The sequence below is a fragment of the Crocodylus siamensis genome, chromosome 5 (assembly GCF_052110815.1).
Source record: "Crocodylus siamensis isolate JL-2025a chromosome 5, ASM5211081v1, whole genome shotgun sequence".
In the NCBI taxonomy this organism is placed as follows: Eukaryota; Metazoa; Chordata; order Crocodylia; family Crocodylidae; genus Crocodylus; species Crocodylus siamensis.
The window spans coordinates 89,161,181-89,187,910 of NC_143399.1; the positions used below are offsets into that span (position 1 = coordinate 89,161,181).

The window sequence follows — 26,730 nt, forward strand, 5'->3', positions numbered from 1 at the left end:
AACAAAACAAAAAAAACAAGTGTAATTTTGAGGTTCATTAAGAGAAGCCTCATGTGCAGCACACAGTAAGTAAACCCCGGTCAATACTGGTTAGGTCTCAGCTGGAGTATGATATGCAGTTCTGGGCTCCGCACTTTAAGAAAGATGCATGTCCCATAACAGGAGTTTTTAAAATCTGTAGTAGGAGTACAGTATACATGGTGCTCACCTTTTCCTGCAAAATACCACTTTCTCTCCCATAATAACCAGCATGCTGGCAATTAAACCAAGCTTTCTCCAGTCTCTGCTACTAAAAGACATGAAGGAGCTGGTTGGACAGGTGAGATAACTCTTTATTGATTCTTTGGGTAAATCTGATATCTTTTATTAGACCAACTAAAATAGTTGGAAAAATGCTTTTTTTTTTTCAAGCTTTTGGGAACAATTACCTTTGTCAGGCAAAGGAAACCTCATTCAGCCTGACAAAGCATGTTTGTACCCAAAAGCTTGCAAAGAAGAATTTGTTCCAACTATTTTAGTTGGTCTAATAAAAGATATCAGATTTACCCAGATAACCTAGTCTACCTATGTCCTTAGACCAGCAGGGCTACAACCTACACACTGGATAGCTCTTTATTAATATTCTTCTGACTACTCTACTGTTTTACTATAAGGCTGTATTCAGCTTTCATGATGAAGCATAAGAAAGTACCTGGGGTAGGGATTTCAGAGGCCAATAGGTGGTAAACATTAACTTTCAAATGGTGGTCATTGTTTTATTCCCTTTGTTTCCTCTTCCAATTCAGGCTGCAAGCCCAGCTTGCACAGAGCTGGAAACAGTCATGTTGGATTGGCTGGGGAAGATGATTAATTTGCCTGAAGAGTTTTTAGCTGGGAGGGACGGAGAAGGTGGAGGAGTCATTCAGGTAAGATGAGAGAAGAAAGCAGAACATGCAATGAGCTGGAAAATTTTCATTACTAATATAGTCTTCAAACTAGCCCTGTTGTTGATACGGCCTTACGTTTATCTTGTCAAAGTGTTTTTCTTTGCAATTTTACTGGATATTTTTTATTAAAGTGTGGTACAGTGACATCCTAGTATTTCCAGGCTTCAAAAATCTGCTCTTGAGCATTGTTTGTCTTTTGCTTGAGAGAACACCAAAGTAAAACTTAGCCTCTCTTTCCTTGTCTAGTGATTCCGATTTAATCTGACCTGGGTCCTCTTTACAACGTCAAAGGCAGCAGGCCAAGGATACAAGGAGTGATGGTTTTCCCTGTCCTCTAGCTTTGTTTCTCCTTTCCTGTAGCGAGGCACAGGGTGACAGCAGGGGAAATTCATACTGAGTGATTAAAATATTTATTTGGTTGGGTGAGGGAATGCTGCAGTCTAGCAAGTTATGTGTAGGACCAGGAGTTTTAACTTGCCTCTCATGCCCAGGTTCATATAGGTTTGGCAAGTCGGTTAGCTTTTCTTTATTTAAAGTTTTCCTGTATGCAAATTCTAGATAATGGTAATTTGCCTTCCTCATAGGAGGATTTTTAGGCATAATTAATATTTCTAAAGCTCTTTGAGGCCTCTTGGTAAAATGTGCAAAAAAATGCAATGTAAAATTAAAATCACATCATGCAGTAAAGTCACCACAAAATTTAGAGGTACGCATCTTCTATCCTTCTCTTTTATCCATTACATTTTTTTAACCTATTATGAAAAATCTTCTACCAGGTCTGACATCGGAGAAATGATGGTCTTGTGGTTAAGGAATGGAGTGTGATTTTGGTTTAGTTCCTAGCTCTGCTATAGATGCTTCAATGCAATTAGGGGCAAGTCACTTAATTTTATTGTGCCTTAGTTTCCTGATATTTAGGATCAAGGAAGACTATGCTAGGCTGGGGAAGACACTTAAAGAAATAGCTCATGCAACTTGTTCAGTTATCATTTGAAAGAGAAAACTATTGACTACATCATCCAAAATGATCTGTGCCCTATCATCAGTAATATTTCTTATCCGGTTTATATAAGGAGTTCCCTCATGCCTATATATAGATCTCTATCCATAACCAAGAGGCAATTCTATTTTGGATTTGCTTTTGGCAAGTTGCAAGAATCTTATGGAAGAGTTGGCTATGGAAACTAACCTTGGATTGAGGATCATGAGCTGATTTCAATTTAGCATATATTGTAGGATAGATGGGAGCTGGTCTATAACTAGGACTTAGGACTTTAGAAGGAAGAATATTGAGAAACTAAAGAAAATAGAAAGATCAACTGGATTCAGGAGTGTAGGAATTTAGTGCTGTATAGGCATAGCTTTGCCCTGTGGACTGAAAGTAATTCTATCTGAAGGGCTACCATCTTCCTTTGAATAATCATCTCAAGTAGAACATTAATAGTGGGCAGAGAATATTCAAGGAACAGCAAAAATGGATTAATGAGGAAGAGAGATACTTTGGAGGTTCAAAAGTACAGGGAAAAGATGAGAATAGCAAAAGGCTGTTGGAATTGGACCATGCAAAGAAAATGAAAATGGGCAGTCAAAGGTTTCCACTCATATAATCCAAAAGAGGACCAGTAGGAAAGAAGTAGGGACACTATTCACTGAAGATGAGGTGGAAATTAAGGATAATGTAAGTATGGCCAGAGTAGCAAATGAACATTTTGCCTTGATCATCAATAGAGACAAAGATAGAAATGACATTCAAGATAAGGAACAAAATGGAAACAAGGTTATAACAATGGAAATGACCGCATCTGAGGTGGAAGTAATTCTTAGTTTGTTTCCTGTGATGAAATGAAGGAGTTTAAATATTCTTCATCTGAGACTACCAAAAGAACTGGCACATGAAATAGCAGATACTACAGCCTGATTCTTTAATGCATCTGTCAGTTCAGAGATAGCATGTTGGGAGGGGGAGCAAGAATAGCTCAGATAACTACAGACCTGACATTTTGATTTCAATATTATGTATTATGCAAGATATCAAGCAAAAATACAATCAAGGATATGAAGCTAAACATAAAATGGCACAAAACACACCATGGTTTTATCCATGAAAAACTGTGTCAAATCTCTTGTATGCTTCTAGAACAGGATAACCAATTTTTTAGATCAGGGAAATGCAGTGAACCTAACCTACCCAGATTTAATCAAAGTACTTGATACTGTGCCTCACAGGAAATTATTGAATAGAAGAAGATAGTGAGTAATACCATAATTAAAATGTGGATAAGAAGCTGACTAAAAGAGCTATTTAGCAAGTTATGTCAACAGAAGAGGTGTTAGGCTGGAGAGGAGTTACTGGGGGGTCCCTGAAGGCTCAGTCTTAGGACCAACCCTGTTCAATATTTTCATTAGTGACCTTAGTACCAAAGTAGATGCATGCTTCTGCAATTTGTGAACAACATGAAACTGCAAGGTATCCAATATAGAAGAAAACTGCCATAATTTTCCGGGAAGAATTAGACTATAGTGGAGTACAATAGTACAAACCATACTACATATACTTATGGAACAATACCAAGAACTTGCACTATAAGACAGAGGCTCACATACAGATGTCAACTGAGGAAGAGAGGAACCTCAGTTTTGTGGTTGATCAAAGGATGAGCATGAGCTGCCAATGTGATGCAGCTGTAAAATAACATAAGGCAAACCCTTGTATTTATTAGGTAAGGCATTTCTATTAATAAATAGGGAATATTAGTTTCACTGTACAAGGCACTCTGAGGCCCCATTTAGAATGCTGTATCCACTTCTGGTTGCCTACATTCAAAAAAAGATTAAACTGAAAAAAGGCCATGGAAGGGCTATTGGGGTTGTTAAGGAGATGGAGAACCTGTCATAGGGGAGCAGATTGACTTGTTTGCTTATAAATACATTCACAGGGTGATTATCAAGGAGGAAGAGATATTTAAGTTAAAGAACAATGCCAATACAAAATTAGAGGGCTACAGATTGGTCATAAATTTCTACTGGAAATTAGAAGAATGTTTTCAGTCACTAGAGGACTGTATTTCTAAAATATTCTTCTGAAAAAAAGGGGAGGGGGAGAGGAATAAAGATAGGATTGTATGGTTCTTTGTGTAGTAGTCTGAGTATGTCATAAATGGATTTGAGAGTTTGGGATCCCCGTGAAGGGGCTTCAGGAAAACCTGATCTCTCAGTGAGAATTGTTTAGAAATCCCATATTTGTGGGCTTTTACTGGTTTCCTGTGATGGCAAGGAAGATTCCCCCTTTCTATTGCTTCAGTATTATTATTTTTTTCTTTCTCCTTCCTTTTAAAGCATTGGATATTGGCCACAGCTAGAGATCAGAGTTTGACTTGGATATCTGAATGTTCCTAAGGGTACCAAAAGCCTCTCAGATATTTGTCTGGTATATCTGGCATCTCATACCCAAGATCAAACTGATGGCTAAATTTGGGGTCATGAAGGAATTTTTCTTCAGCCCAGATTGCCCCAGAGTATGGGGCTTTTTGCCTTTCCTTAAGTACAGGCCATGGTTCTCTACCTAGGATCATCCAAGCATATTTTAACCTAATTTCCTGCCATTGTGGTGTCAGGGTATTGACCTTGTCTCTTCTTGTTTGTGGTGGCACTCAGCAGGTTTATTTTTTAACAAGGCACTGTTTAGCTGTGGCATGTATGAAGAGTTTGATCTGATAGTCTAGTTGACCTTTCTGGGAAACTAGGTGCCTGCAAATGCAAGGAGATAGACTTATTAGCTGGGAGGCCCCTTTTCAGACCTGTTTCCCTAAACTGGAGGATAGTAGCATGACCATAACTCACAGGCATGATGTGACATGCTTTGCTACTATGAAGCAGGTAGAAATAGCAACTCTGAGATAAGCAAACATGTATCACCCAGCTCAGATTTGGAAAAGATTAACAGATGATAGCTCTCTCTCAATTCTGTGGGGGGTGGTGCATAGCCATTCTTAGTTGGTGGAGCGATTTGTCTGGTTAATTCTGATAATGAACAAGACTCTGGCACTTCTGTGATGTGAGACTGCTAATGTACACACACACTATTGTAATAACTAAATTAACCCCCCTATAAACTAATGAAAAGAATCCTGGTCTTCACTATACTCCACAACATTAACAGCAGCAGCAATAATAGGAGTTTCTATCAGTTTCTCTGTCAAGCTCTCTTATGGCTGGGGAATAAGAACCTTTTCCAAACCAGTCGTTCTACCCCTTCCCTCCCTATACACACATTTCATAGATACCTCATCAAACCTGCCTCCATTCTTTAAAAATAATCTATCCTAACCTAAAATCTCACATGTGAAATCTGCTTACTTGTCGTCTCTTTAGATTATGGCCAAAACCAGGCTTGTACTGGAAAGCTCATGTCAGCCAGAAGGACTAGCACTTCATACAAATCCAAATTTGGATTACCTTGCCCTCCCTTGAGATCCAGTCATATCTGAGGAAAATTTTGGCATGTTTTTGTCTTTAAAAAAATGCCAGGTGAATTTAGTGCAGGTGATGAGTGCTGGGTTGGCTGCCTTGGTCACAATGCTTGCAGGAGGGTGGGCTAAGAATTTTCTATTAAAATGTTTCGGGGGGTTTTGTTGTTGTTTTTTATTAATGGAGAATGAGGTTTCTCATGGGCATCCCATGTCTCCATTCTTTATGAAATGAGATCCCCAGCTGGATTGCATCTTCTTTGATGCACTGTTTTGCCTCTTGGTTGAAAAAGAACATTGTTCATTGTTAACTGACTCTGTATTACATCAGAGAGGGCTCCTAGGCAACAAAGAAGGATAAAAGCTTAAGACACACAAACTACAGTTTCCATGATGCATTGCAGTAGCTTAGCTGGACATAGATTAATGTCTAAAAGGCATGCAGTGAAACGCTGCTTTTTGTTTAAACAATGGAAAGGAATCATTTTGATGTGGGAATCTTATAGTTTCATAGTTAGTTAGTTTCATAGTTGGTAGGGTTGGAAGGGACCTGAGCAGATCATCAAGTCTGACCCCCTGCCATGGCAGGAAAGAGTACTGGGGTCAAATGACCCCAGCAAGGTGATTGTCAAGCCTTGTCTTAAAGACCCCCAGGGTAGGAGCCAGCACCACTTCACTTGGAAGTTGGTTCCAGATCCTAGCCGCCCTGACAGTGAAGTAGCGTCTCCTGACGTCTAGTCTGAATCTACCCTCTGCCAGCTTGTGACCGTTGTTTCTAGTCACTCCTGGCAGTGCTTGGGGGAACAGGGACTCCCCCAGTGCCTGCTGGTCCCCTCTGACTAGTTTGTAACAGGCCACTAGATCCCCCCTCAGCCTTCTCTTGTGGAGGCTGAACAGGTTCAGGTCCCGTAGCCTCTCCTCGTAGAGCCTGCCCTGCTGCCCCCTGATCACGCGAGTGGCCCTCCTCTGGACCCTCTCCATGCTGTCCACATCCCTCTTGAAGTGTGGCACCCAGAACTGGATGCAGTACTCCAGCTGCCGCCTGACCAGTGTCGCATAGCAGGGGAGGATCACCTCCCTGGACCTGCTTGAGATTCATCTGTGGATGTATGACAAGGTGCGGTTGGCCTTCCTGACCACATCCCCACAGTGCCGGCCCATGTTCATCTTGGCATCAATGATGACTCCAAGATCCTTTTCTTGATCTGACGAGAAGGGAGTTCCCCAGCCTGTAGGTATGGTGCTGGTTCTTCCTCCCCAGGTGCATCACCTTGCACTTGTCAGTGTTGAATCCCATCCTGTTCTCATCCATCCACCCCTGTAACCTGTCTTGAATCATTGCATTTCAGAATGAAATGTTTCCAATTACACATTTTGAGAAAATTCAGTTCCATGAATGGCTTTGTTAATTCAGTTTCTTGTCCTAATTTGGAATAAAATGCATTTTGCAATTTTGGACTTTCCTGTATGATGACAGTTCTGATTTTCTAGCTTGCAGCCACAGCACATGTTCAACAATGTACCCCAATGAAATGTACCCGGGTTGTTTAGCACAGGAAAGTGAAATGTAACTTCTCAGGTTGAAATTGAATATGATTTTGAGAGGTAATTATGCATATTAGAGTGCAGTGAAAGGGGCTGCAGAGGCTTTCCTTACATTTCATTCAAACACGTTCAACAATTTATTACAGGCAATACCTACAATGTTCTTCTCTTGTTAGAGAAGAATAGTGCTAGTGTTATGGTAATGGAAGCAGCATAGCAAAGCATCCACCATAAGCAGGGCATACTGTAAAGTCCACTGACAGAACACCTATTAGAAAAACCAACATGGATTTATGAGGCACACTTCATGCAACAATTGAAATATGTGGTAATAAAATGAAGTGGTTTAAAATTAGAACTTAAAAGGTATAATCAAACTAAACAACCCAGTTAGCTGGCTGAACCTCCAGTGCACCAAAAAGCAAATATCTACAAGAACATTGACCCTACCAAATAAATGTGTGTACATTCCTTGTATAACAGAATACAATCCATAAAGCAGAGCATATTTCTTAATGGAACTGACTTGTTACTTTGAGTATGTACGTAACAGTTATATTGTGTTTCAGAAGCATCCTCCATGGTGCTTGTTTTCTTTTAATTAGTCACAAGGTTTCCCTTCTCCAAAACCAAACGAAATGCGATTATTTAATGATTCAGGGTTTGGGCAAACTTTTATACCACTGACATCAGTGTAAATCCAAAGTAATTCCTTTCTGGCTCCATGCTGCTGGTTGTTTTGGGAAAACATAATTAGTCGGACTTCGGTTTTTGTATGTATGTGAAGCTACCTTTTCTTCGCTACCCAACAGCACTGATTTTATTTTGTTCTAACAAAAGTAGGCAATTATGCCTGGTGTTTATCAGCAGGCTATGTCACCCTTCCAAGCTGACAACCCTTGATTGCCCATAATTTTGGAAGATACTAACGATCACTCCGATCTCATCATCAAAAAACTGCTGCTATTTGAGATGAGGCAATTTTTGTTGTTTCTTTTCAAGTCTCCTTCTTGAAACAATAATAATACAAATGAGAGAGGGCAAGGAGAAGCAATGTGAATCTGAGGCTGCCTGTCATTCCTGAGGCAAATACCAGACAGTTATTGCAGTATTGGATAAGCTGAACCTGTGAAAATTGGCTCTTAATTACATTTGAAAGCCTACATCAATACAAAGCGCATTCTTGCTGTGTGCAGGGTGACACTTGAGAAAGCCAAAAGATGAAAGAAAATTTCAGCTCAGTGCACTGGTGGACATGAGCATCAGCTCTCACCAATATTTCTTCCGCCTCTTGAGCCCACTCACCATAGCAACCTTTGTTTGCCTGCAATAAAAGGGAAGGTATCATCACTGCTCACTTAGCGTAGAGTGCAGCTTTTGAGAAGGAAAAAAAAGGTTGCCTTCCAAAAGTGGAAGGGCAGAGAGCAGCCTTCTTAGCGGGTCTAAGATAAACATGCTGTGCAGTAACCCAGCTTTCCCATTTAGTTAAAGTGACAGAAACTTTTATTAGTTTATATTTCACAAGGGGCTTTTTTGCTATTGTTCAGAGAGGAAGGGGAATTTACCTCGGACTATACACAGAACCCACAAAGAAACAATAACCCAGTCAATCCGTGCTCATTGGCCTGGTAATTCTTATTTGGCTATCAGCAACCTGGAGAACTTGAGGAGAACAGGAGGTTTTCCCCCCAAAGTGGTGGGTAAGAGACATCAGAGCAACATCCTGGCTCCAGAGCCAAGGCTCTGCCCAAGCCACTGATTTCGTTCTGAAGAGGTGTCTTTTAGTCAGTTACAATGTTCATTTATTAAAACCAGAGCCCATTTTAGGATCTACCTGCCTCAGGTACTTGCATGGCTTCATTACTTCATCTACCGAGCACATCATCCTGTAATGCACTGAACTGCACGGTTGGTATGCAGTAGGAATTAATTGTTCACATTTTACAAACAGAAACTGAGACAAAGACATGTTTGCATCCTCTTGCCAGGATGTTCGTTAGCATACCTAACCCCTAGTACCTGCACATGTATTCCACACCCAGAAATAGGCTGTGAGGTCGTATGCTGTGCAGGATTGTGACCCTACAATCCTCCAGCCGAGAGAGATTTGATCCTCCCCGAATTGCATCCAGACACTTCATGGTAAATGTGGACACCTACTCCATAACTGGAGAATCAAAGAGAGCCTGGGTTGCAATTGTGGTGCAATTTTTTAGACGGTGCAACACATTGTGAATGATTGCTCAATTAGATCATTTAATGGCGATCTAAAATCAGTCCATGAAGCTACCTCTGAAACAGTTGAATAGCTATTAAATTTACATATTAATCTATGAATGTTGTAATCCTAAAATGTCATACAAAAGAAGAAGACTCTATGTGCAGCTGTCCTCAGCAGTTGCTTTGAAGTGTACTGGAGACTGGTGTCTTAAGAGGAGCCTCCAGGAGGATACCTCTAAGTGGCTTCACCCTCTTATTTCTGGGTTTGGGGCACACCTGAAGGAGTGCATGTCCAGGATGGAACTCACTTGCCACAGTGCAGACCTGCCTTAAGTGGCTTGCCCATCCATCATCTGTTGCAGAGCAGAGAGAAAACTTGAATCTCTGGATTTCAAACTCTAGTGCACTGATTCCTAAGGGGTATCCCATAGCATACTAATGTGCTGTGAGATTTTCCTGTGTGAGGAGACCTTCTCCCCTGTTTGGCACCCAACTCCTGCCCCAGCTACTTCTGTGGTACCTGCAGCTACTCCTGCTGTGCCCCACCCTTCTCCCAACCAAGGCAGCCCTGTGCCAGCCATGCCAATGCTACCAGCAGCGTGCTCTTCTGTGCTTAGGTGGGCAAACAGGCAGATGAACAGATGAAGTTGCACTCTGCAATCCAGCTTGTCCCCTCCACTCCTCCCATGCTCCCGAGGCCATCAGGAGGAGCTGTAGGGGTAGTCACCGGTGTGCAAGACCCTGCAGGAGCAGGCTTGGCCGTTTTGGTAGGCCTTGCCCCATGAGGTACAGGACACAGGCAGAAGGGGGCAGATGGTAGGAAGAGCGGGGTACAACTGGATGACGTCTTGTCACTGCTGCCCTTAAATGGCACCATCTAGATCAGTGATTCTCAACTTTTTTAGTTTCAAGGCCCCCTCCCTATCTTTTATGAGTTTAGATATTTTTGTTCAGGGGTTAGGTGTTAGGGTTTAGAGTGAAATGTGCTGCCAATTTTAATCCAGAAAGGAAGTGTGCCCAGGTAGCAAAAGTTTGGGAAACACTTCTCTAGTGCTTTAAACCCCAGGAAAATCCTAAAAGCCTGCTCAGGAACAGGTCCCTCTTCAGATGATATAAATACTGAAAAGAAGCTGAATTCTGCCATTTTTGGGAATAGAAAAGTCACTGGGAAAGAACAGAAGTCATTGGGAAAATGTAAACTTCACAAAAATAATAAACTGACAGCTTTCCTTTGTATGAATGGAGAAACTGAGGCCAGCTCTACTGTTAGGAGCCCAAGCACGAACATTTTGGTCCAAGCCACACGTCTGAATTTGTGGTGAAGTCAAGGTGTGAGCCCAGGTTCTCTGATGTCTCTTTCTGTGTTCAGTTAACAAATCATGCCAAAACCACCAAAAGAGTACTGTGACTTTAGGTGCAGTGTTTTGGAAAAGCAGTGTAGGAAAAAAACAAAACATTTTATCAGAAGAAGTGCATCTCAGATAACATGGCCTGCTGGCAGCGTGTGATCACTGCATTTTTTGAAAAGGTTATAAATATTTATAAAATCCTGTTTGCCTTGGAGAAGGTAGAAATGGTTGATTAGATGCTGTGTGGTATTATTCAAGTATGCTTGACCTTTTGTAATATATAGGCAAAAGATGTGAGTCATCAAAGGCTTGCTGACATGAGTACTTCTTACTCACACAGATAATCTCATGGTAAACCATGTGGAATTACCTTTGTTAGTAAAACGCCAGATGAAAGACTAGAAAAATATTCTCTGCAGGAAATGAAAGTTGCCTCCATTACATAGGGGCATATGCCTGCTAGGATTTATGCATGCTTACTGCCAACTCACAAAATACCCATTTTTTCCACCACCAAAATGTGGTAGGGTTGGATATCGTTTTTGAAGCTCTCTACATTTTTTGCTATCTCTTCTCTGGGTAAACCTGGTGGTTTTTTGTCTGTCCATAACCTGGGTAAGACAGATGTCCCCTTTTCATAGAGGAAGATGTTAGTTACTTAGAGACACTTAGACTAACAGCTAACAAACAACCATTCCCAAGATTGTGACATTTGGAAGACTGGGCAATCAACTGAGAAAGGAATAGTTCATAGTTATTTCAGTACTGTGGGATTCAAGACATCTAGGCTGCTTTTTTTCTCTGCCACAAATGTCTTTTCTGACTACAGGCAAAATCTCCAGATCCTATTTGTACTATCTTATTACCTGTCTAAGTGTTATCTTGTTCCACCATGAGTGAGTCTTTGAAAAACTGTTAACACAAAAGGTGGATAGGTCCTCTTCTTCCTTGGTGCATTCCTGTGACTCAGTCTTAAGGGCAGGATGACAGCACATTAAAAACAGACAAGATAATGGGTTCATTTTAGGGATTTGAGGGGGTGAAATTGGGTCAAGTTTAAGGACAGTTGCCTTTCTCCTAATAGGTAGGATAGGATCTGGTCCTTTGCCTTTCCTTGCTACAGTTCCTTTTTCTCTAAAAAAGTAGTAACAATATTTCTATACACCGTGGGGGGAGAGGGGCCGGGGTGGCGGGAAGTAAGAATAAACATTTTCCTTCTCTCCTTTCTTCATTAAACCTGAATTTTTCATATTTCTTCCCATCACCACAGCATAGTCCATATATGTTCATTGAGCTACCTTTTGAGGCTCTTCATCTCGCTTTTAGGGATGTGAAAGGTTAAACATGTAAGCAATAAGTATATTTATTCCAGTAATGCATTACCAGTTAACATTAGTGTGGGGTACAGTCCGGTGGGGAAGGGAAGTGGTACGGTGCCTCAGGAATATGAAGGTGGCAGTGCAGACAAGAAGAAGGGAGGGAGGGAGGAGCAAGGAGAATAGAAGAGGCAAGAGGGGACTAGTATCCATAGCTAGTCTACTCCCTCCTTCCCAGCACATCAGCAGCTGCAGCAAGCTGGAAAAGTGCCTTGCCTTCTACTACCATCCATGACTTCATGTGGGCAATGCTGTCTGGTGCAGCTTGACACCGCCTCCTCCCCACCCTGTCAAAGGTCCCAGGGAGTGCCTCCCAGCCGCAGCTGTGTCCCACCAGGTCTGTATGTGGCCCCCAACTCCCCATCATGCTCCAGCCAGGCAGCTGTGGCCCTTCCCATGCAGTGGGGTGAGGCAGGGCAGATGCTAGCCCAGGGATTTGTGTTCCATGGCCTGGACTAGGTGTGTTATCAGTTAACTGTTTAATTGATGTAATAAGAGGAGGTTAAATGGATAATTTTTAAAAGGTATTTTCATCCCTACTCTCTTTGCCCTCCCACTGACCATGGGGTCCAATTTCTAGCCCTGCAGACAGCATGGTTGAAACATCACCAAAGTGGTGGTGCACTTGGTAAATGTTTGGGACTTGATCCTGCTCTGTTTGAAGTCAGCAGAGGTTGATGGGAGCTTGTTTGAGGTTCTTTAAGGTTTAGGTTTTTGCAAGCCCTTAAGAAAGATGAACAAAATTGTAGTTGAGAGTAATCCTTGTTGTCATGAGTTGTCAATTAACTTCACTGGTCACTTGGGAAATAAACTTAATAGGATTGATCATACGAGCAAGGGTCAGTGATCTGCGAGAGAAATGGAATCAAACAGCTTTCCAAATATGTAAGTATGTATTTTAATTAGCATATGCTCACAGAACAAATAGGGCTGCCAATTGCCATCTGTAAAGAAGACAGTAGTTGGTTTGGCATAAATAACATGATTCAAAATTAGCACAGTGGCATTGAGAGAGTTTCTGAGACTTCTTGACTTATTTTTCTAGGAAACTGTATTAATAGTAGTGTTATCTACTGGACAGAGAAGAGTTTCTATAGCAACTAATCAAATTAAAACTATCCCTTCAGAATAGACTTCCCAGAACTTCTTGGCTTTTGAAAGCGTGTTTGCACCAACCTGTTACTCACAGAATGAATGAGCAGTTTTTAAAATTTTGCCTCTGGTTGGTCTGAAGGAAAAAAACCCTTAACAACCAGCATTCTTCATTTCCTGTAAATTCTCCTGTGAAACTGATAGATCTGTGGCTGCACAAATCCTCTTTTAATGGCTGTAAAAATTCTAAGAGAACAATGAAAGCTGTATGTGTGTGTGTGTGTGTGTGTGTGTGTGTGTGTGTGTTTGAAGCAACTGGAGCATGCGTTTTTAAATCTTGTATGGACTATTCCTTATTTTATGTGTTTACTTCAGATAGAGGATATTTAGCTACTGTTTAGGAAAATGGCTACAATGATTCATAGTTTTTATGCTCTATATTTTCTCTTCTGTTTAGTATAGAGTTTTATAGCAACTGAGTTCTTATCCCAAGTAATATAAAGATCAAATAAAATATGTAATGCCATAATTTTGGTCAGTCCTTTACAACAATAAAGAATGCAGTCCAATTCTGATCTGTGACACAGGTAGAAATCCAGAGTAACTGAGTTGAAATAAATTTTAATCTGCAGTTGTTACAACATCAAATACATGATCAGTACCTGGTGTATGTATTGGATAGACTAGGAAACTTGTGCTCCTGACATTGTCTAACGAAGGCTTCAACAAAACTTTGGCTCAATGAGACCTCAACTTCTGGCATCACCCCTCCCATTCCAACCTGACTTCTCCTTAATGTAATGAGGTCCAAGCTTCTAACCAAGTCCCCCCTCCCCTTTCCTTTCATTTCCCAGAAAGTGACCAGGTTTGGTTGGGTTGCCAAAAATACAAGCAGGGATTTTCAAGGACCTTGCAGATTGCACCTGGAAAATGAGAAGTCTAGTGACACATGTTCCAGGAAGACTGAGAGGTTTGAAGGAAGGTTCAGCAATAAGGGGACAACTAACTAGTATATATTCCAATGAAGTAGGATACCTCTGCATGGGTATCTATATAGGAACTGGCAACTGGTCTTCTTGTAAAATCATTGAAATACAACTGGTTTCTATAGTTGTTCATTGCATAAAATAGTATAAAAGATTTAAGTGTTCAATCACATATTTAGGGACAGATTCAGGGCGGGGATGGGGGTGGAGGAGGCAGTGGTGCAGTTGCACCCCACCTTTGATTCCTGCTCTACCCAAACTTTAAAACCAAGTGCCTCAGAGGGGTAGCAGCACTTCCATTCAGGCAGTGCTGAGAGAGTTAATTAACTTCATGGCTTGTTATAATCTGTTTAGTTCACAGTTTATAATGACTCCTCTCCTTTTTAATGATATTGATGTTCCACTATTCAAATGATCCTTTCTTCTGCATTTTTTCTGTCTGTTAGTCATTTTATCTTCTAGATCTTCTAGATCATGCAAGCACAGGCAAAATGAGGAAGAAGGCAAGGAGGGACCAAGCTTAAAATGAGCTGAGATTTATTTCATGGCCACATACAATTCTTTTAAATAACGTTTGGTTCTCCAAGCTTGGAGGGCTGTTGGAGTCATGATGGTCAAGGAAATATACAAGTGGCAAGGGTCTGTGCATGCTATCTTTTATTGGACGAACTGTATCAACCTTGTAATCCAGCTGGTCCAGGAAAAGATATCACAAAAAACCCTTGCTTCTCATACTAGTTCCTTCATTTTGTCTTACACAAATGTAGGTTCACATTTGTGGACATTTTTAGTAATGCTTTTTGCCATACATGGAGGACACAGCCTGTTGAGACTTCTCACATTATTCTATGTTGTGTTGTTTATATTTTCCAGAGCATTCACTCTGAGGCTTTTAACATGCCATATTTTGTTTTTACTTATTCTCCTTTAAGCAACAGAAAATGTTTGTTATATTGTGGGACACCTTCCTATTGAAGTTTTCTTCACCATGTTCTTCACAGCCTGTCTTTTCTACTACAGGGCAGTGCCAGCGAGGCTACCTTGGTTTCACTGCTTGCTGCCAGAACCAAAACAGTCAGGCGTTTTCAGCTGGAAAACCCTGAACTAACAGAGTCAGACATCATGGGCCGGCTGGTGGCTTATGCTTCAGATATGGTAAGCACATCTATTCATCTAAAAATGGTTATAAGTTTTTTTTTCTTGCTTAAATCTGCTGTACAGATTGCTTAGACTGGGCTCTTTGCTGAGAAGTTTGTTATTTAATTATGCTTGTCTAGCTTCTACAAAAATTGGTCCATATTTGGGGTTCCTAGATGCTATCTCAATACAAATAGAAGTGAGTTAAAGCATTATAATGTTTCATATTTAATATTAGGTTTGCAAGGGATCCCACTGAAGTTAAAGATGTTGCTTGTGGTGTAAAATATTAACCAAAATGAGTATTACACAATGTAGGTCATAATTTAACAAATTTGCTCAATGCACACATGCACCTCATACACCAAATGAGTTCCAAGGAACTGGGCTTTAACACCTAAAGAAGGAAGCTGCAATAGGTTTGAAAAAAATCCTACTGGAGTCTAAGCAAGTTCCTTCCAAGTATTCCCAATACAATCCCTGTCTTCTTGCATTGTATTTAGGAGATTTCTTAGACAAATTTTCAGCCTGGCTGAGATCATGGAAAGCTCTTGCATCCACAAAAGCAAATCCTAGTCCCTTGGTTCCACTACTTCTATATTTCTAAAACTGCTAATCCTATCAAAGGAAGGGAAGCAGTGCCGCCTCTTCCAATAAGCATGGCATTTTGTTATCTAAATGTCGCTGAGATAGGAGGAATGCTCCAAGCACTTGATATTTAGTTAGAACAAATCACTGGTTATAGGGCATAAATTGGGCATCTTTCAGGTTAATCCAGACTTTGCCATCACCATATGTTAAGACATAATGTAATTAAAAGGTATTCGTGCTCTGCTGGGGAAGGGTGGACTGTTATGGTGCAGATGATGTGAGAACAATCAGGATATGAAAGGGTAGAAAAAGAGCACAGTAATTTTTAAAAGGCACAAAATGGTCCTGTGTTCTCTTTGAACGCATGGTGTGCAGATGGCCAGACACAGAGCCCTACATCTGAGGCACTAATGAGGTAGGCCTCACTGTTGTTTTCCCCTTTTTGTTGTAAATGGCTGATCTGAAATGGATACTGACAGCCCCCTTTGCCTGCTGAAGGTCAGGGGATTTTCTGTCTGCTGAAGGATTCGCCTTAAGACATAACTGACCTTTCAAAGCGGATCGTTGCTGAGCCGACTGTTCCTTCCACATTAAGCACAGACCTGTGGGACAGATCACCCAGTAATGCAGAAGAGAGAAAAACCAAATGCTTTTCTGAGGGAGGGAGACAACACATTTATAAGGGGTACAGGCATTTTCACAGGGCAAGAATGGAGATAAAAGCTCTTTTCTGGGAGGCAGGAGACACAGATGTAGACCCCTACCCTCTCTAAACTGGAGCTAGAAGGGGAGCCCATGTTCTCCACATCCCTGGCTACCAGGTTATGAGGTTGTCAGGGGTACAACTAAGATTTAGGTGATCAAGGCTTGACCCTAGAGGGTCTCAACCCAAGAGGATTAAGGAGCAGACAAGGTCCAGACTAAAGGCATGAGACAAGAGGACCAGGAGCAGGTATGTCAGGAGGTCAAGGTCTGTAAGTAATGGAGACATGGGTGATCACTGAGAGAGAGCCATGAGCTAGAGGGGTTACAAGCAGGAAGCATGGATTGAGACTAGCATCACCAGTGCAAAGGGGGAGGGGAAGAAGAATGGCTGACAACAGTAGGTGTAAGGGACAAGGACATCAGTAGTCAAAATAAAGCCACAGATGAGGAGTTGGCCATCAAGAGATAAGGGTCTTGACTGGATTCAGGAGCAAGGAGGAGGGAAAGGGGTCAAGAGCTGCCAGATCTGGAGCAAAGGGGTCTAAGCTGGAATCTGGAACAAGGAATCAGCAAGCAAGAAGCAGGAAACTAGGAACAAGGAGTCAGAAGACCAAAGCTAGACAGAGACATCTGTCCTAGTAAGTAGCTTCCTAAGCACTGAAAGAGCAGCTGCCTATAAGCAGGAAGCTATGTGCATGCAGGCAACCGAGGCCTTCTGGAAGTAGTTAGCCTGCTGGCAGTCAGGTTCACTGGGTAACCAAGGCCAGCTGGGGGCTAATTAGCTGGCTTGCTGCCTTGAGTCCTTAGTCACTTCCCCAGTTGTCTTACTCATTCCCAAACTTTCTTTTTTAGGTGCCTAAGCTTTTAATTCAGTGCTGTAAATGCCATGGGGTAGCAGAGTAGCAAAGTACCTAAATAAGAGTTAGAGGCTGTAGCATCTAAGTTCTCTTATGGGCTTAGCCCCAAGATCCAGAATAGCTGTAGGCATTACAGATCTCGCTTCAGCATTCTTGAAAATGGGATGATAATTCCAGAATCCTGCCTACATTTGAATTCATTTAATTACATTCTGCCCCACAATTTCAGTTGTTTATAATACACTTCTTGCCATCCTACCCTAGGACTAAAGTGCTGGGTTGCTAAGCCCTGTTGAGCAACTATTGCATCCTTCCCTAGAGTTGACCACCTTTCATAGCTAGCAAGTGTTTTCCCATTATTAAAGTGGAAGCTCACCACAGGTTCACTTTAAAAATAAGTCAAATTGAGGCTACTTAAAAACTTCATCTTTTTCTAGTCTTAGTGAAGCAGGGTTTTGCCATGGTGTGAGTAATTTGCTTTTTATGTCTCAGCATGTGGTACAGCAGGATAGGAAAGGACACCGTATCAACTTTGATTTTTGTTATGTGGGTTTTGACTGACATGACCTTTCATTTAAATCATAGTTACACATTTTATAAGAATTGCACAGAAATTTTTTACTCAGTCTCATTACCAAGGTATACATATCTAGAAATATGTTGACTCTACAGAATCTCCAAATATAAGGATCTTTTTTGCCACATAAATATTAATAGGAAAGTAGCAAGTGGACCTCAATTCTGGCAGAAGATGAATGAATATCAGGGGCATTACTTATTTAGTTGGTAAAGGGGGAAAAAAGCTTTACCGATGTAACTTAAAGTATACATAGTCCACCAGAATTTTATACCCTGAAACACAACTTCCTAAGACGACTCAATTAGTTGATTTTATGAAAGTTAATTATTTTGATTGCTTTGGTAGAAAATCCTGAGGTTGACAAACAAGCATACCAAATTCTCAGAGTATGCTCAAGCAAAACAATCAGTGGTAATGGGAATATTATTGGCATGAAGTCTGAGCAGGGGTTTCAGAACTTGACCATTCATACTTCATAGTTAAGATGTACATGCATCTTTCTGTACTTAGCACAGAAACCCCCAGTTCACTGAGTGATGGTTCTTAGCTGTGTGGTTTATTGGAATTCAAAAACATTTCAGTGGAAGGAGCATACTTTAAAACTTGCCTATTTTATTTCAGGCTCACTGCTCAGTGGAAAGAGCTGCATTAATTGGAGGAGTGAAGATGAAAAATATCCCTTCAGATGATAAATTTACTGCCCGTGGATCTGCCCTTCAGAAGGCTGTGGATGAAGACAAAGCTGCTGGTCTCATCCCATTTTTTGTAAGTACTGATTTTAACTGTTTTCACTGATGGACTTACTGCACCTGAAAAGCTACTTTCAAGGGCCAAGTACAGATATTACACTTTTACCGATATACATTATTGGAAACTGGTCTATATCCATAACTGAACAGAAGTTCAGCACACACAGACTGGTTTAAAGATGGCAGAGCCCAGTCTAAGATTGCCTCCCCTGGTGAATGTGTGTTCTGTGTGCTACTGGTCTAAACTATGCCACTTACAGAAAACCATGCAACTCGGATAGATTCCACCTGGGGCTTTTTGAATGTCTCTGAAAGATAACCAGATGATACTGTATGTAATCTATGGACATAATAGTCTGCAGACTAGAGAGAATATGAATTTGACATAGTGAGTGTTCCACACAGTACACAACTTCTTCATTGGATCTCTTTTCTTCATAGGTTCCAGAGAAAAAAGAAAAAAACTTAATTTTCTAGCCTACATAGAGTTTAGAAGACTTTTTTTCTATGTGATTCATGTGTGCAATGAACTGTCAAAGAGTAGCGGCACCATTGAATAAGCACAGAGTGAGAGAGGGGAAATTAAAGGAGGAAAAAAATTGGGTACAGACAGGTAGACGGATGCCAGGGAACTTCATGGCTGCTTCCACACCTGAAAGTTTATGTTATATGCTCTTACAGTGAACTCCCAAGCTACAATTATTACAATCTTCTATATTTGTTTTTCTGTTTTTGTGCATGCAAAAGAATCATAAAATCAACATGCAAAATGACAGTGTCAAACTTAAGATCAGGAACAATCAAAGCCCTCCCAGAAACTATTAGCCTCAGGGCCATGTTAGCAAATAAGGCAGCCCCACAACCTATTAAGAAGCTTAACGAGATCAGTAGCTGTTAGATAGGCATGCATGTAGCTCCCTCACCTTCCAATAAGGTGTCCTGTGTTGAGAATAGGATGGAAGTTTGATTGTAACATTAGTATCCAGCTCCAATCAGAATTCATGCACAGTGAGAAATATTCATGCTGTGTGATCTTTTAGACTGGATACAAGTGACTTTTAAGGAGCGTTACTACTTTAATTAAAATGATGCTTCTGAGTCATTGACTATAAAGTATGTGAATTCAGAATATTAATCAATTGCTTGTAACAAAAATTCATTTTATTATGTTTTTTTTCCTCCTGCTCATTCCATAGAGTTAACAAAACTAGATGGTGAACTACATTTTATTCTTGTGCATCATCATCAACTTTTTCAAGTTAATTTCTTATCATCATGGCTATGGAAACTTGCTGACGTCTGTGGCCTTCATAGGTGTACAAGAGGATATAATATATCCTGCAGAACCTTTTGTGTCTACTGACACCCAAGAAGGAAAAAGCATGTCTTCACTTTCACTATCAGAGATGAAATTTTAGGTTGGCTGTTAGAAAAAGCACAAAAAAAGTAAATGTTGATATTGGGAGAAAATATACAAACTTGATGAGTAGACTTTGCTTTTAGAGTCCTTTTTTCTTCCTTTCTTCTTCTTCTTTGATCATTTAAGGTAAAACTTTCAAATGAGTCTCAGTATTTACACTTCAAATGTGACTTAGACACTTAAGAGAGACTTTCAGTAAGGCTTAGGCTTCAAAGCATTTAAGTCATTTCTGAATACGGAACTTAAATCACTAACCTATTTGAAATCCTCCCCCATGCCTTTTTGTTTCGAACTGTTTTGGTTTACTTAGCTTGGGCTCTGGTTTTACCATTGAGACAGTTGAACTGGAGAGCATGAACACAGTGTGTTGCTGTTTTGCTGCCATGTAGGAAAGGAATTGAAGGAACCTAGGGAGAGCCTAGAAAAATCTGCCAGTGGCTGTGTATGGGGGGAACCAAAAACAGCTCTCCAGAATGAACAAGGCACCTATAAGGCTGCTTACATAAATTGCTGCCATGGGGCCTACAGCAGAGGAAATGCATCATGCTGGTGGTTTCATTTCTGTCTGTAATAGCACAGTAACTCATATAAGTTGGTTTAATATCTAGCATAAAGGTATCTTGTTTGTTGTTCATTTTAACAATATACTCAGAAGTGCTTACTTTTTTTCAATAGGTGTTTGTGGGGGTTTTCCTCTTACATTTTATACTGAAAGTATAATTTTGTAGTCTGCTTCCATGTCTTTTTTAATGTTAAAATAACTTGCTCCATTCCTCAGACCTTGTCTATGTGCCCACTTTGCAAGTCATCTTTCATAAATATTCATCCTCTCTCAGTGTTTCCAGCTGTAAAAGGAGGAAATCAAACAATCTGTTTATAGATTCAGTGACGCCATTACAAAGGGAGTTTTTTACTGTATTTTGTCTCCTCTGTTTGCTCTGCTTTGAAACATGGGCTTTGAAAGGAAGTATTGGCTCAGCCTGAGTTAATGTGGCCTGTGCCAGGTCTTCCAATTTATTAGTATACATAAAACATGTCAGCTAAGATTAGACTAGATCTCATTATCCTTATTGCCGGCCTCTTTACTGAAAAGGTGTGCTAATTCCCTGTTGTGCTAAGCAGCAGTCCATGCCTGGCAGCAGGGCTCCCTTCTTTTGTTTATCAGGTTTCAAAAGCTCTCCAAGTTCTTTTGTCCTTGAGCAAATTGCCACTATTTTATTTTGTTCCTGTGACAAAGATATGCCCTCTACCAAGGAAACACCTTATGCCACCTTATGATGCACCTCCTCTTGTTCACTCTTCCTCTTCCACACAGAGAAAAGCAACATCAGAACAGAAAGCTCAGTGGGAAGAATCCTGCCTGAAAAAAGATTGAGAAAGCCTAAAAATCCATTCTAACTAAGACAGCTGGATTGCCTTGAAGTTTGTGTAATCTCTTGAGCAAAAAATGGCATAATAGGGTGTGTGGTAAAGAAATCAAAGAATTGAGACTGCTTCTCTTCTCTGTGGTGTGTTTATTGACTCTACCGAAGTCAGAATAACTATACCAGAGCAAGTGAGTAGAAAATCCAGTATGTATTACTGGGCTTGATGGGAAATAGAAGGCATAATTAATGTAGCCTGGTAGCCACGTGATAACTCTTCACATACATATGGCTTGTTGTTGGATTTGATTGGCCTAATCTTTTTTTTTTAAGAATCTTTGAATTTATTTCTCCTAATATTGTCTTTGAGGTCTAGGGATTTGCTCATCAGCACACTTAGCACAAGATGTTGTAAGAGTTTGGGAGCATGTCCAAAAATCTGGGTTTTATTTATTTTTTAAATTTTTGCTTTACTGCTCAAGATTGCACTTTCAAATATATTTCTTTTACAAATGGTGTTTGCATAAATTAGTGAACAGATGTACCCTGACGCACAGAAATAGATGAGTTAGTTACACAGGGCACCTGCAGACATCTGGCCTGATTAGATGAGGGGGTGACTGATTCCTAAAATGGACTGAACATGGCAGGAGTTGCTAACCATCAGCATCCCAAAGGAGCAAGCCCCAACTTAGCCAATATGGCAAGATGTCAAACCCTACATTTGGGCTCCGCTTCTACAAGGCAATGAACCACATGTTGACTTAGGCACGTCAGGACCTTGGGATCTCATGTAAAGACAGAAAACCACCGGCACTGGGAACAGTGCTGGGTGAAGTATCAAAATGTGAGGTAGGATGCACTAACCAGAGCCCTAACAAGATAAAAAATAGAGTCCAGATGGCCTTGTTCACCTTCATGTGTACAAGTGGGCTGTTAGTACATTGACCTTCGTAAGTCAGTGCAGGTGTATGGCAGTAGCTGGGGAGTATATTACAATATACTTCAGGGACCTGATGACATGCTAAAGCTACAATACAGTCTCAGTGGTTGAATAAATACCCAGCACAAACTATCTGTGGGTCTAGCTGAAATGGCTCTTCTCAGTGATGATGTACAGGATATTAAGAGGCAGACAATTTGCATCAAGACTGCTGTAGGCAGTTGTCTCCACAGAATTAAAGAGTTGGAAGTGCCTCCACAAATGACCACTGAAAACAGTTCTTTTCACAAGATTAATAGTGCTAATGCAATGATGCGGCTGTCTGACAGGCAACGTTCCCCTCAGAAAAGGCTGGGATTATAGATACATATTACATGATGCCCAGAAGTGGTTGCATTATAGAGAGGGGGAAATATCACTAGTAAGTATTCAGTTAACACAGAGATGAGCATTGCATAGACAGAAAGGGAGAAGGATCACTAGGCTAGAAGTTAATATTAGTAGAGTTGTGTAAGGTGTAGTAGCAGAGTAGTAAAAGTCTCTTGCTACAGAGCAGTGGGGGTAAACCTTTCTCTGGACTTGTGCTAAAGGTTGCCTCCCAACTGACCTAGCTGTTGTGTACCTGGCCATATGGGCTTGGGAATCAAAGGCAGCTGGATGGGATGTCAGTTACAACACTCCTATGTGTGCCATTGGCTATAGAATCTGATACACCTTAACCATGCCAGCCTGGTATTTTTGGGGAAGATCGTTGCCTTTTTTTTTATCACTAAAGCATTAATGTCACTACTACCTAGCAGCATCTTTGAACTGAATATATGGTAGTCTGAGATGTTTGTTGTTTTTTTAAATAGTGGTTGTAGTTGCAGAAATGACTAGAAAATTAGCATGAGGAACTCTGTGTCAAGGAGTCAAAATTGCTTCATGGGAGGTTTAATAAATAGTGGAAACTGGTATAACCTGGGACCAATTACAGCTCTGCATTCATTGCTCATATATTAGCATAAAGATCTCGTAAGTATTTTGGATAAACATAACCCCTGTAAATATCACTTCTTTAAATGGGACATGTCTTTTAGCATATTTCAGTTGCATAAGTTTTCCTGGCTATTCTTCTTATTCTTGTTACCTTCGGAAAAACCACAAGTCTGAAGTCTCAGTTGGCTTTGCATGACAAACCCTGTTCCCTTATTGATCCACATGACATTTAACCAGCCAAGTCCTTTTGAAGTTGGTAGGCATATGCAGATTTGTCCTTTGTGTACTATTGGGAGATTAAACTTCTAAAAGGTAAGGATTCTGCACTGTCTGAAGCTTTGAATGTCAGAGATACCAGTGTATGTTCCCTGATACAGGGTGGAATGACTTGAGGTGAGAGAACCAAGTACTGGGCTGCTTCAGATCCACATAAGGGCAGAGTTATATTTACAGTACACAAGCTGAAAAGGATAATGCCTGGGGGCTTTCCTGAGCTGTCAGTTCCATTTCTGTGAAATAGCCTGTCCCCTGCCCTGAACAAATGTGATTATGCTTCTGTAATATGGGCTACAAATTGGGTTAGGTTCATTGTTTAGTACTGACGCAGGGTTATGTGCCCTGATGAGAGCAGATGCTGTCACTTTAAGTGGTTTCTGGGAATTAACACAAGTGGCTTTGGGGCTTAGACACCTACCGAGAAGCCATTAAAAAATATTTAAACAATAAGGCGCTGTCTACTAAGCAAACCAATACTTAAAACAGTTGAACTCATGTACTGAATGCATATAATCACTGACCAAAATGGCACATTTTTAGAGTGGTTATGGAAAGTGTGTTTGTAGCTTAGTTTAACATGTCTTACGGTATTGACTTCAAAGTATTGCATCTTCTGCTGGCTAAACTGAGCAATAATCTTTCTCACTTTAATTGTCTCTTGCTAGTCACTGACACTCTTGTTCATAACAGCCCACATACCTAATCATAATGCACATGGGTAAGGAAACACAATTCTGACTGTGTGCAACCTTAAATTCCTCCTTTCCTTAGCTGTGTGCCTGGGTAACTTGATATTTCAAGCATTGTTCTCCATGTGTAATTTGTGTAGGTGTCCAAACTTAATCCCATTTTCATAAGGGAGCCCCTCTTCCCCCTGTGTACATCCATGTATTTCAACCCAGAATTCAACTGAACATGAAAGTCAGAGAAAGTGTGATCACTCTGGCTATTTTCCATTCATCTGTGTGTAGAAGACCTAACTGCACACTGAATTCATCACAAAGAAGACCCGGTCAAACCTTTTTAAAATGTACTGTAACATTTATTTGAAGCCAGGCATTCTTGACCTTGAGAAGACCAGCTTCCACAAAAATAGGCATAGAGGGGCTCAAACCATCCTGCCCTTCTGTTTCTAAGTCTGATGAGCCTTGGGTGCTAACTTGTTTCATAGAAGTGCTAGATAGGGGAGCAGTGGGGGCGGGGGGAGGAAGAATACCTATTAGAATGGCTCCACCAACTTTTGATTGCCTGTTTGCTTGTGACACAGAATGTTTATAGCAGTTAAAGACATTAGTGTCATTGCCACTACAGAAAAATTCAAATGGCAGAAAAATTCTGCCCCAAGCTGCTAGATTTCATGATTTTACACAGCTGCACTAAGTCACGTCTACCACATGCCAGACAAGTAGATGATTATTCACTAAGTTTACTTAAACTGGTTATCACTATGGTATGTGAGCACTTTCCATAAAGCACAGACACAAAGTTATCTCCTTCTCCCAGCCCTGGCAACAGGAGCAAGCTTTAATATTATTGTTGAGCACACATGCCATACAGCTGCAGATTTGTTTTGTGAGGGTTAATGCAGGGCAAAGAGAGTGTGTTTGCACTTATTTATGCCTTAAATTCTGTTTTTAATCACCTCAGCCACTTAACTGTCTGGGCAGAAAAGGACTTGGGTGGTTCTCTGAAATTTTTTGGACAGTTTTGATGAACTGTAAGCCTCAACAACCAGAACTGTAGACAGCAAAAGAAGTAGCTGCTTGGCTTTGTCCCACACTACGCAGGAACAACATAGTAGTGTTTCCCAACTTTAGGTCCCCTTTTGAAACACTGAGTGAATCAAGACTCTGCTCAACCCCACCATGCATTTTGAAAAAGGTGCCCATAAATTAGATCATCACAGCACAGTGAAATCTCCCCTTTCCTATAAGCTTTTATGAGCAGTGCTATACTGACTGACATTGACCTTTAAAATACTGTTGCTGGCATCCGAATTAGCTGGTCAAGACATGTCCTTAAAGCCTTTTTGGGGTAAAGAATGGACATTTTTTCCACAAGCCCTTTTCTCCCTTCTTCCCCCACCCTTCATTTAATGAATTTCCTTTTAAAATAAAAGTCAGCTCTTGTTTCAGAGACAAAAATGCCTTGGCTTTATCTTGACTGGCTTAATACGTTTACATTATGCTCTTCATATGTATTTGAATGTGCTACTTATACACATACACATGTGAGCACACACATGTACAAACACCTCAACACATATTAATATAACATGGTTGTGTGTGTGTGCATGCATGTATGTTTATGCATGTGTACACTCAAAATACATAGACTCAAAATCCCCAGTGCAGACTTCCTCAAACTTTAGAAAACCTCTGTAATGCATTTATTAGATAGCTATCGTCATGTTCTGTGGCTCTGACATCCTAAAACACCTGCATTCTTTCGTTCTTTGATGTCTTTATGACTCTCCATTTCTCACTCGATAATTTTCTTTGTTGGAAAACTTGTTTCTTAAACTTTTGCCTTTTTTTTGGCTCTGCAGTTTTGTGCGACTCTGGGAACCACGGCTTGCTGCTCCTTTGACAAACTGCTAGAGCTGGGGCCTATTTGTAAGTGGTTGTCTGCTGCTTCTTTCTAAAATGTAAATAACAGTTAGCTAGTCCTGCTGACTCATTTCCAGGGTGTTGTGTGGCATTGGTTCCCAAATGCAATAACTGTGTATAATAAATCTTTCCCTTACAATTGCTTTCTAATATTGTTTCAAGAATCTAACTTGTGTTTTCAGGCCAGATCACCAAAGTGGAAGCAGACTATATCTTCAAGGGATAATGTAACCTCTTTTGTGCCAAAAAATATTAGGGGGTGGCAAAAGGTTGAAGTGTTTCACTGTGTAGCTCTTCTCTCTCATCCATTTTGCTTGTGTCAGAACCTCCCAGGAGCAAGGAAAAGCAGAATTTTACTGTTTTTTACTAACATTGATAGCCCCTGTGTTGCTTGCACTCTTTCCCTTTGGTTCCTGTGACTATAGGGAAGCAGAGAGGTAAAGACCAACCCCCTCACTCATTCTGCCCTATGGTCACCAGGGGTTGGCACAGTGAGCTGTACTAACTAGATGGGATCATTGACTCCTGCTGCAGTGTTGTTAAATTATGGTGAGCTCTAAT

The 26,730-nt window shown here is 40.7% G+C and overlaps 1 protein-coding gene across 1 annotated transcript in view; it reads left to right on the forward strand.

Annotated features, from left to right (window-relative positions):
• Positions 1-26,730, forward strand: part of DDC (dopa decarboxylase) — an 80,794-nt gene that overhangs the window by 16,326 nt on the left and 37,738 nt on the right. Inside the window, exons 4-7 of the mRNA XM_090049659.1 lie at positions 786-905; positions 14,981-15,115; positions 18,452-18,595; positions 26,109-26,175. Coding sequence (XP_089905785.1) covers positions 786-905; positions 14,981-15,115; positions 18,452-18,595; positions 26,109-26,175 — 466 coding nt within the window. The remainder of the gene's footprint in view (positions 1-785; positions 906-14,980; positions 15,116-18,451; positions 18,596-26,108; positions 26,176-26,730) is intronic.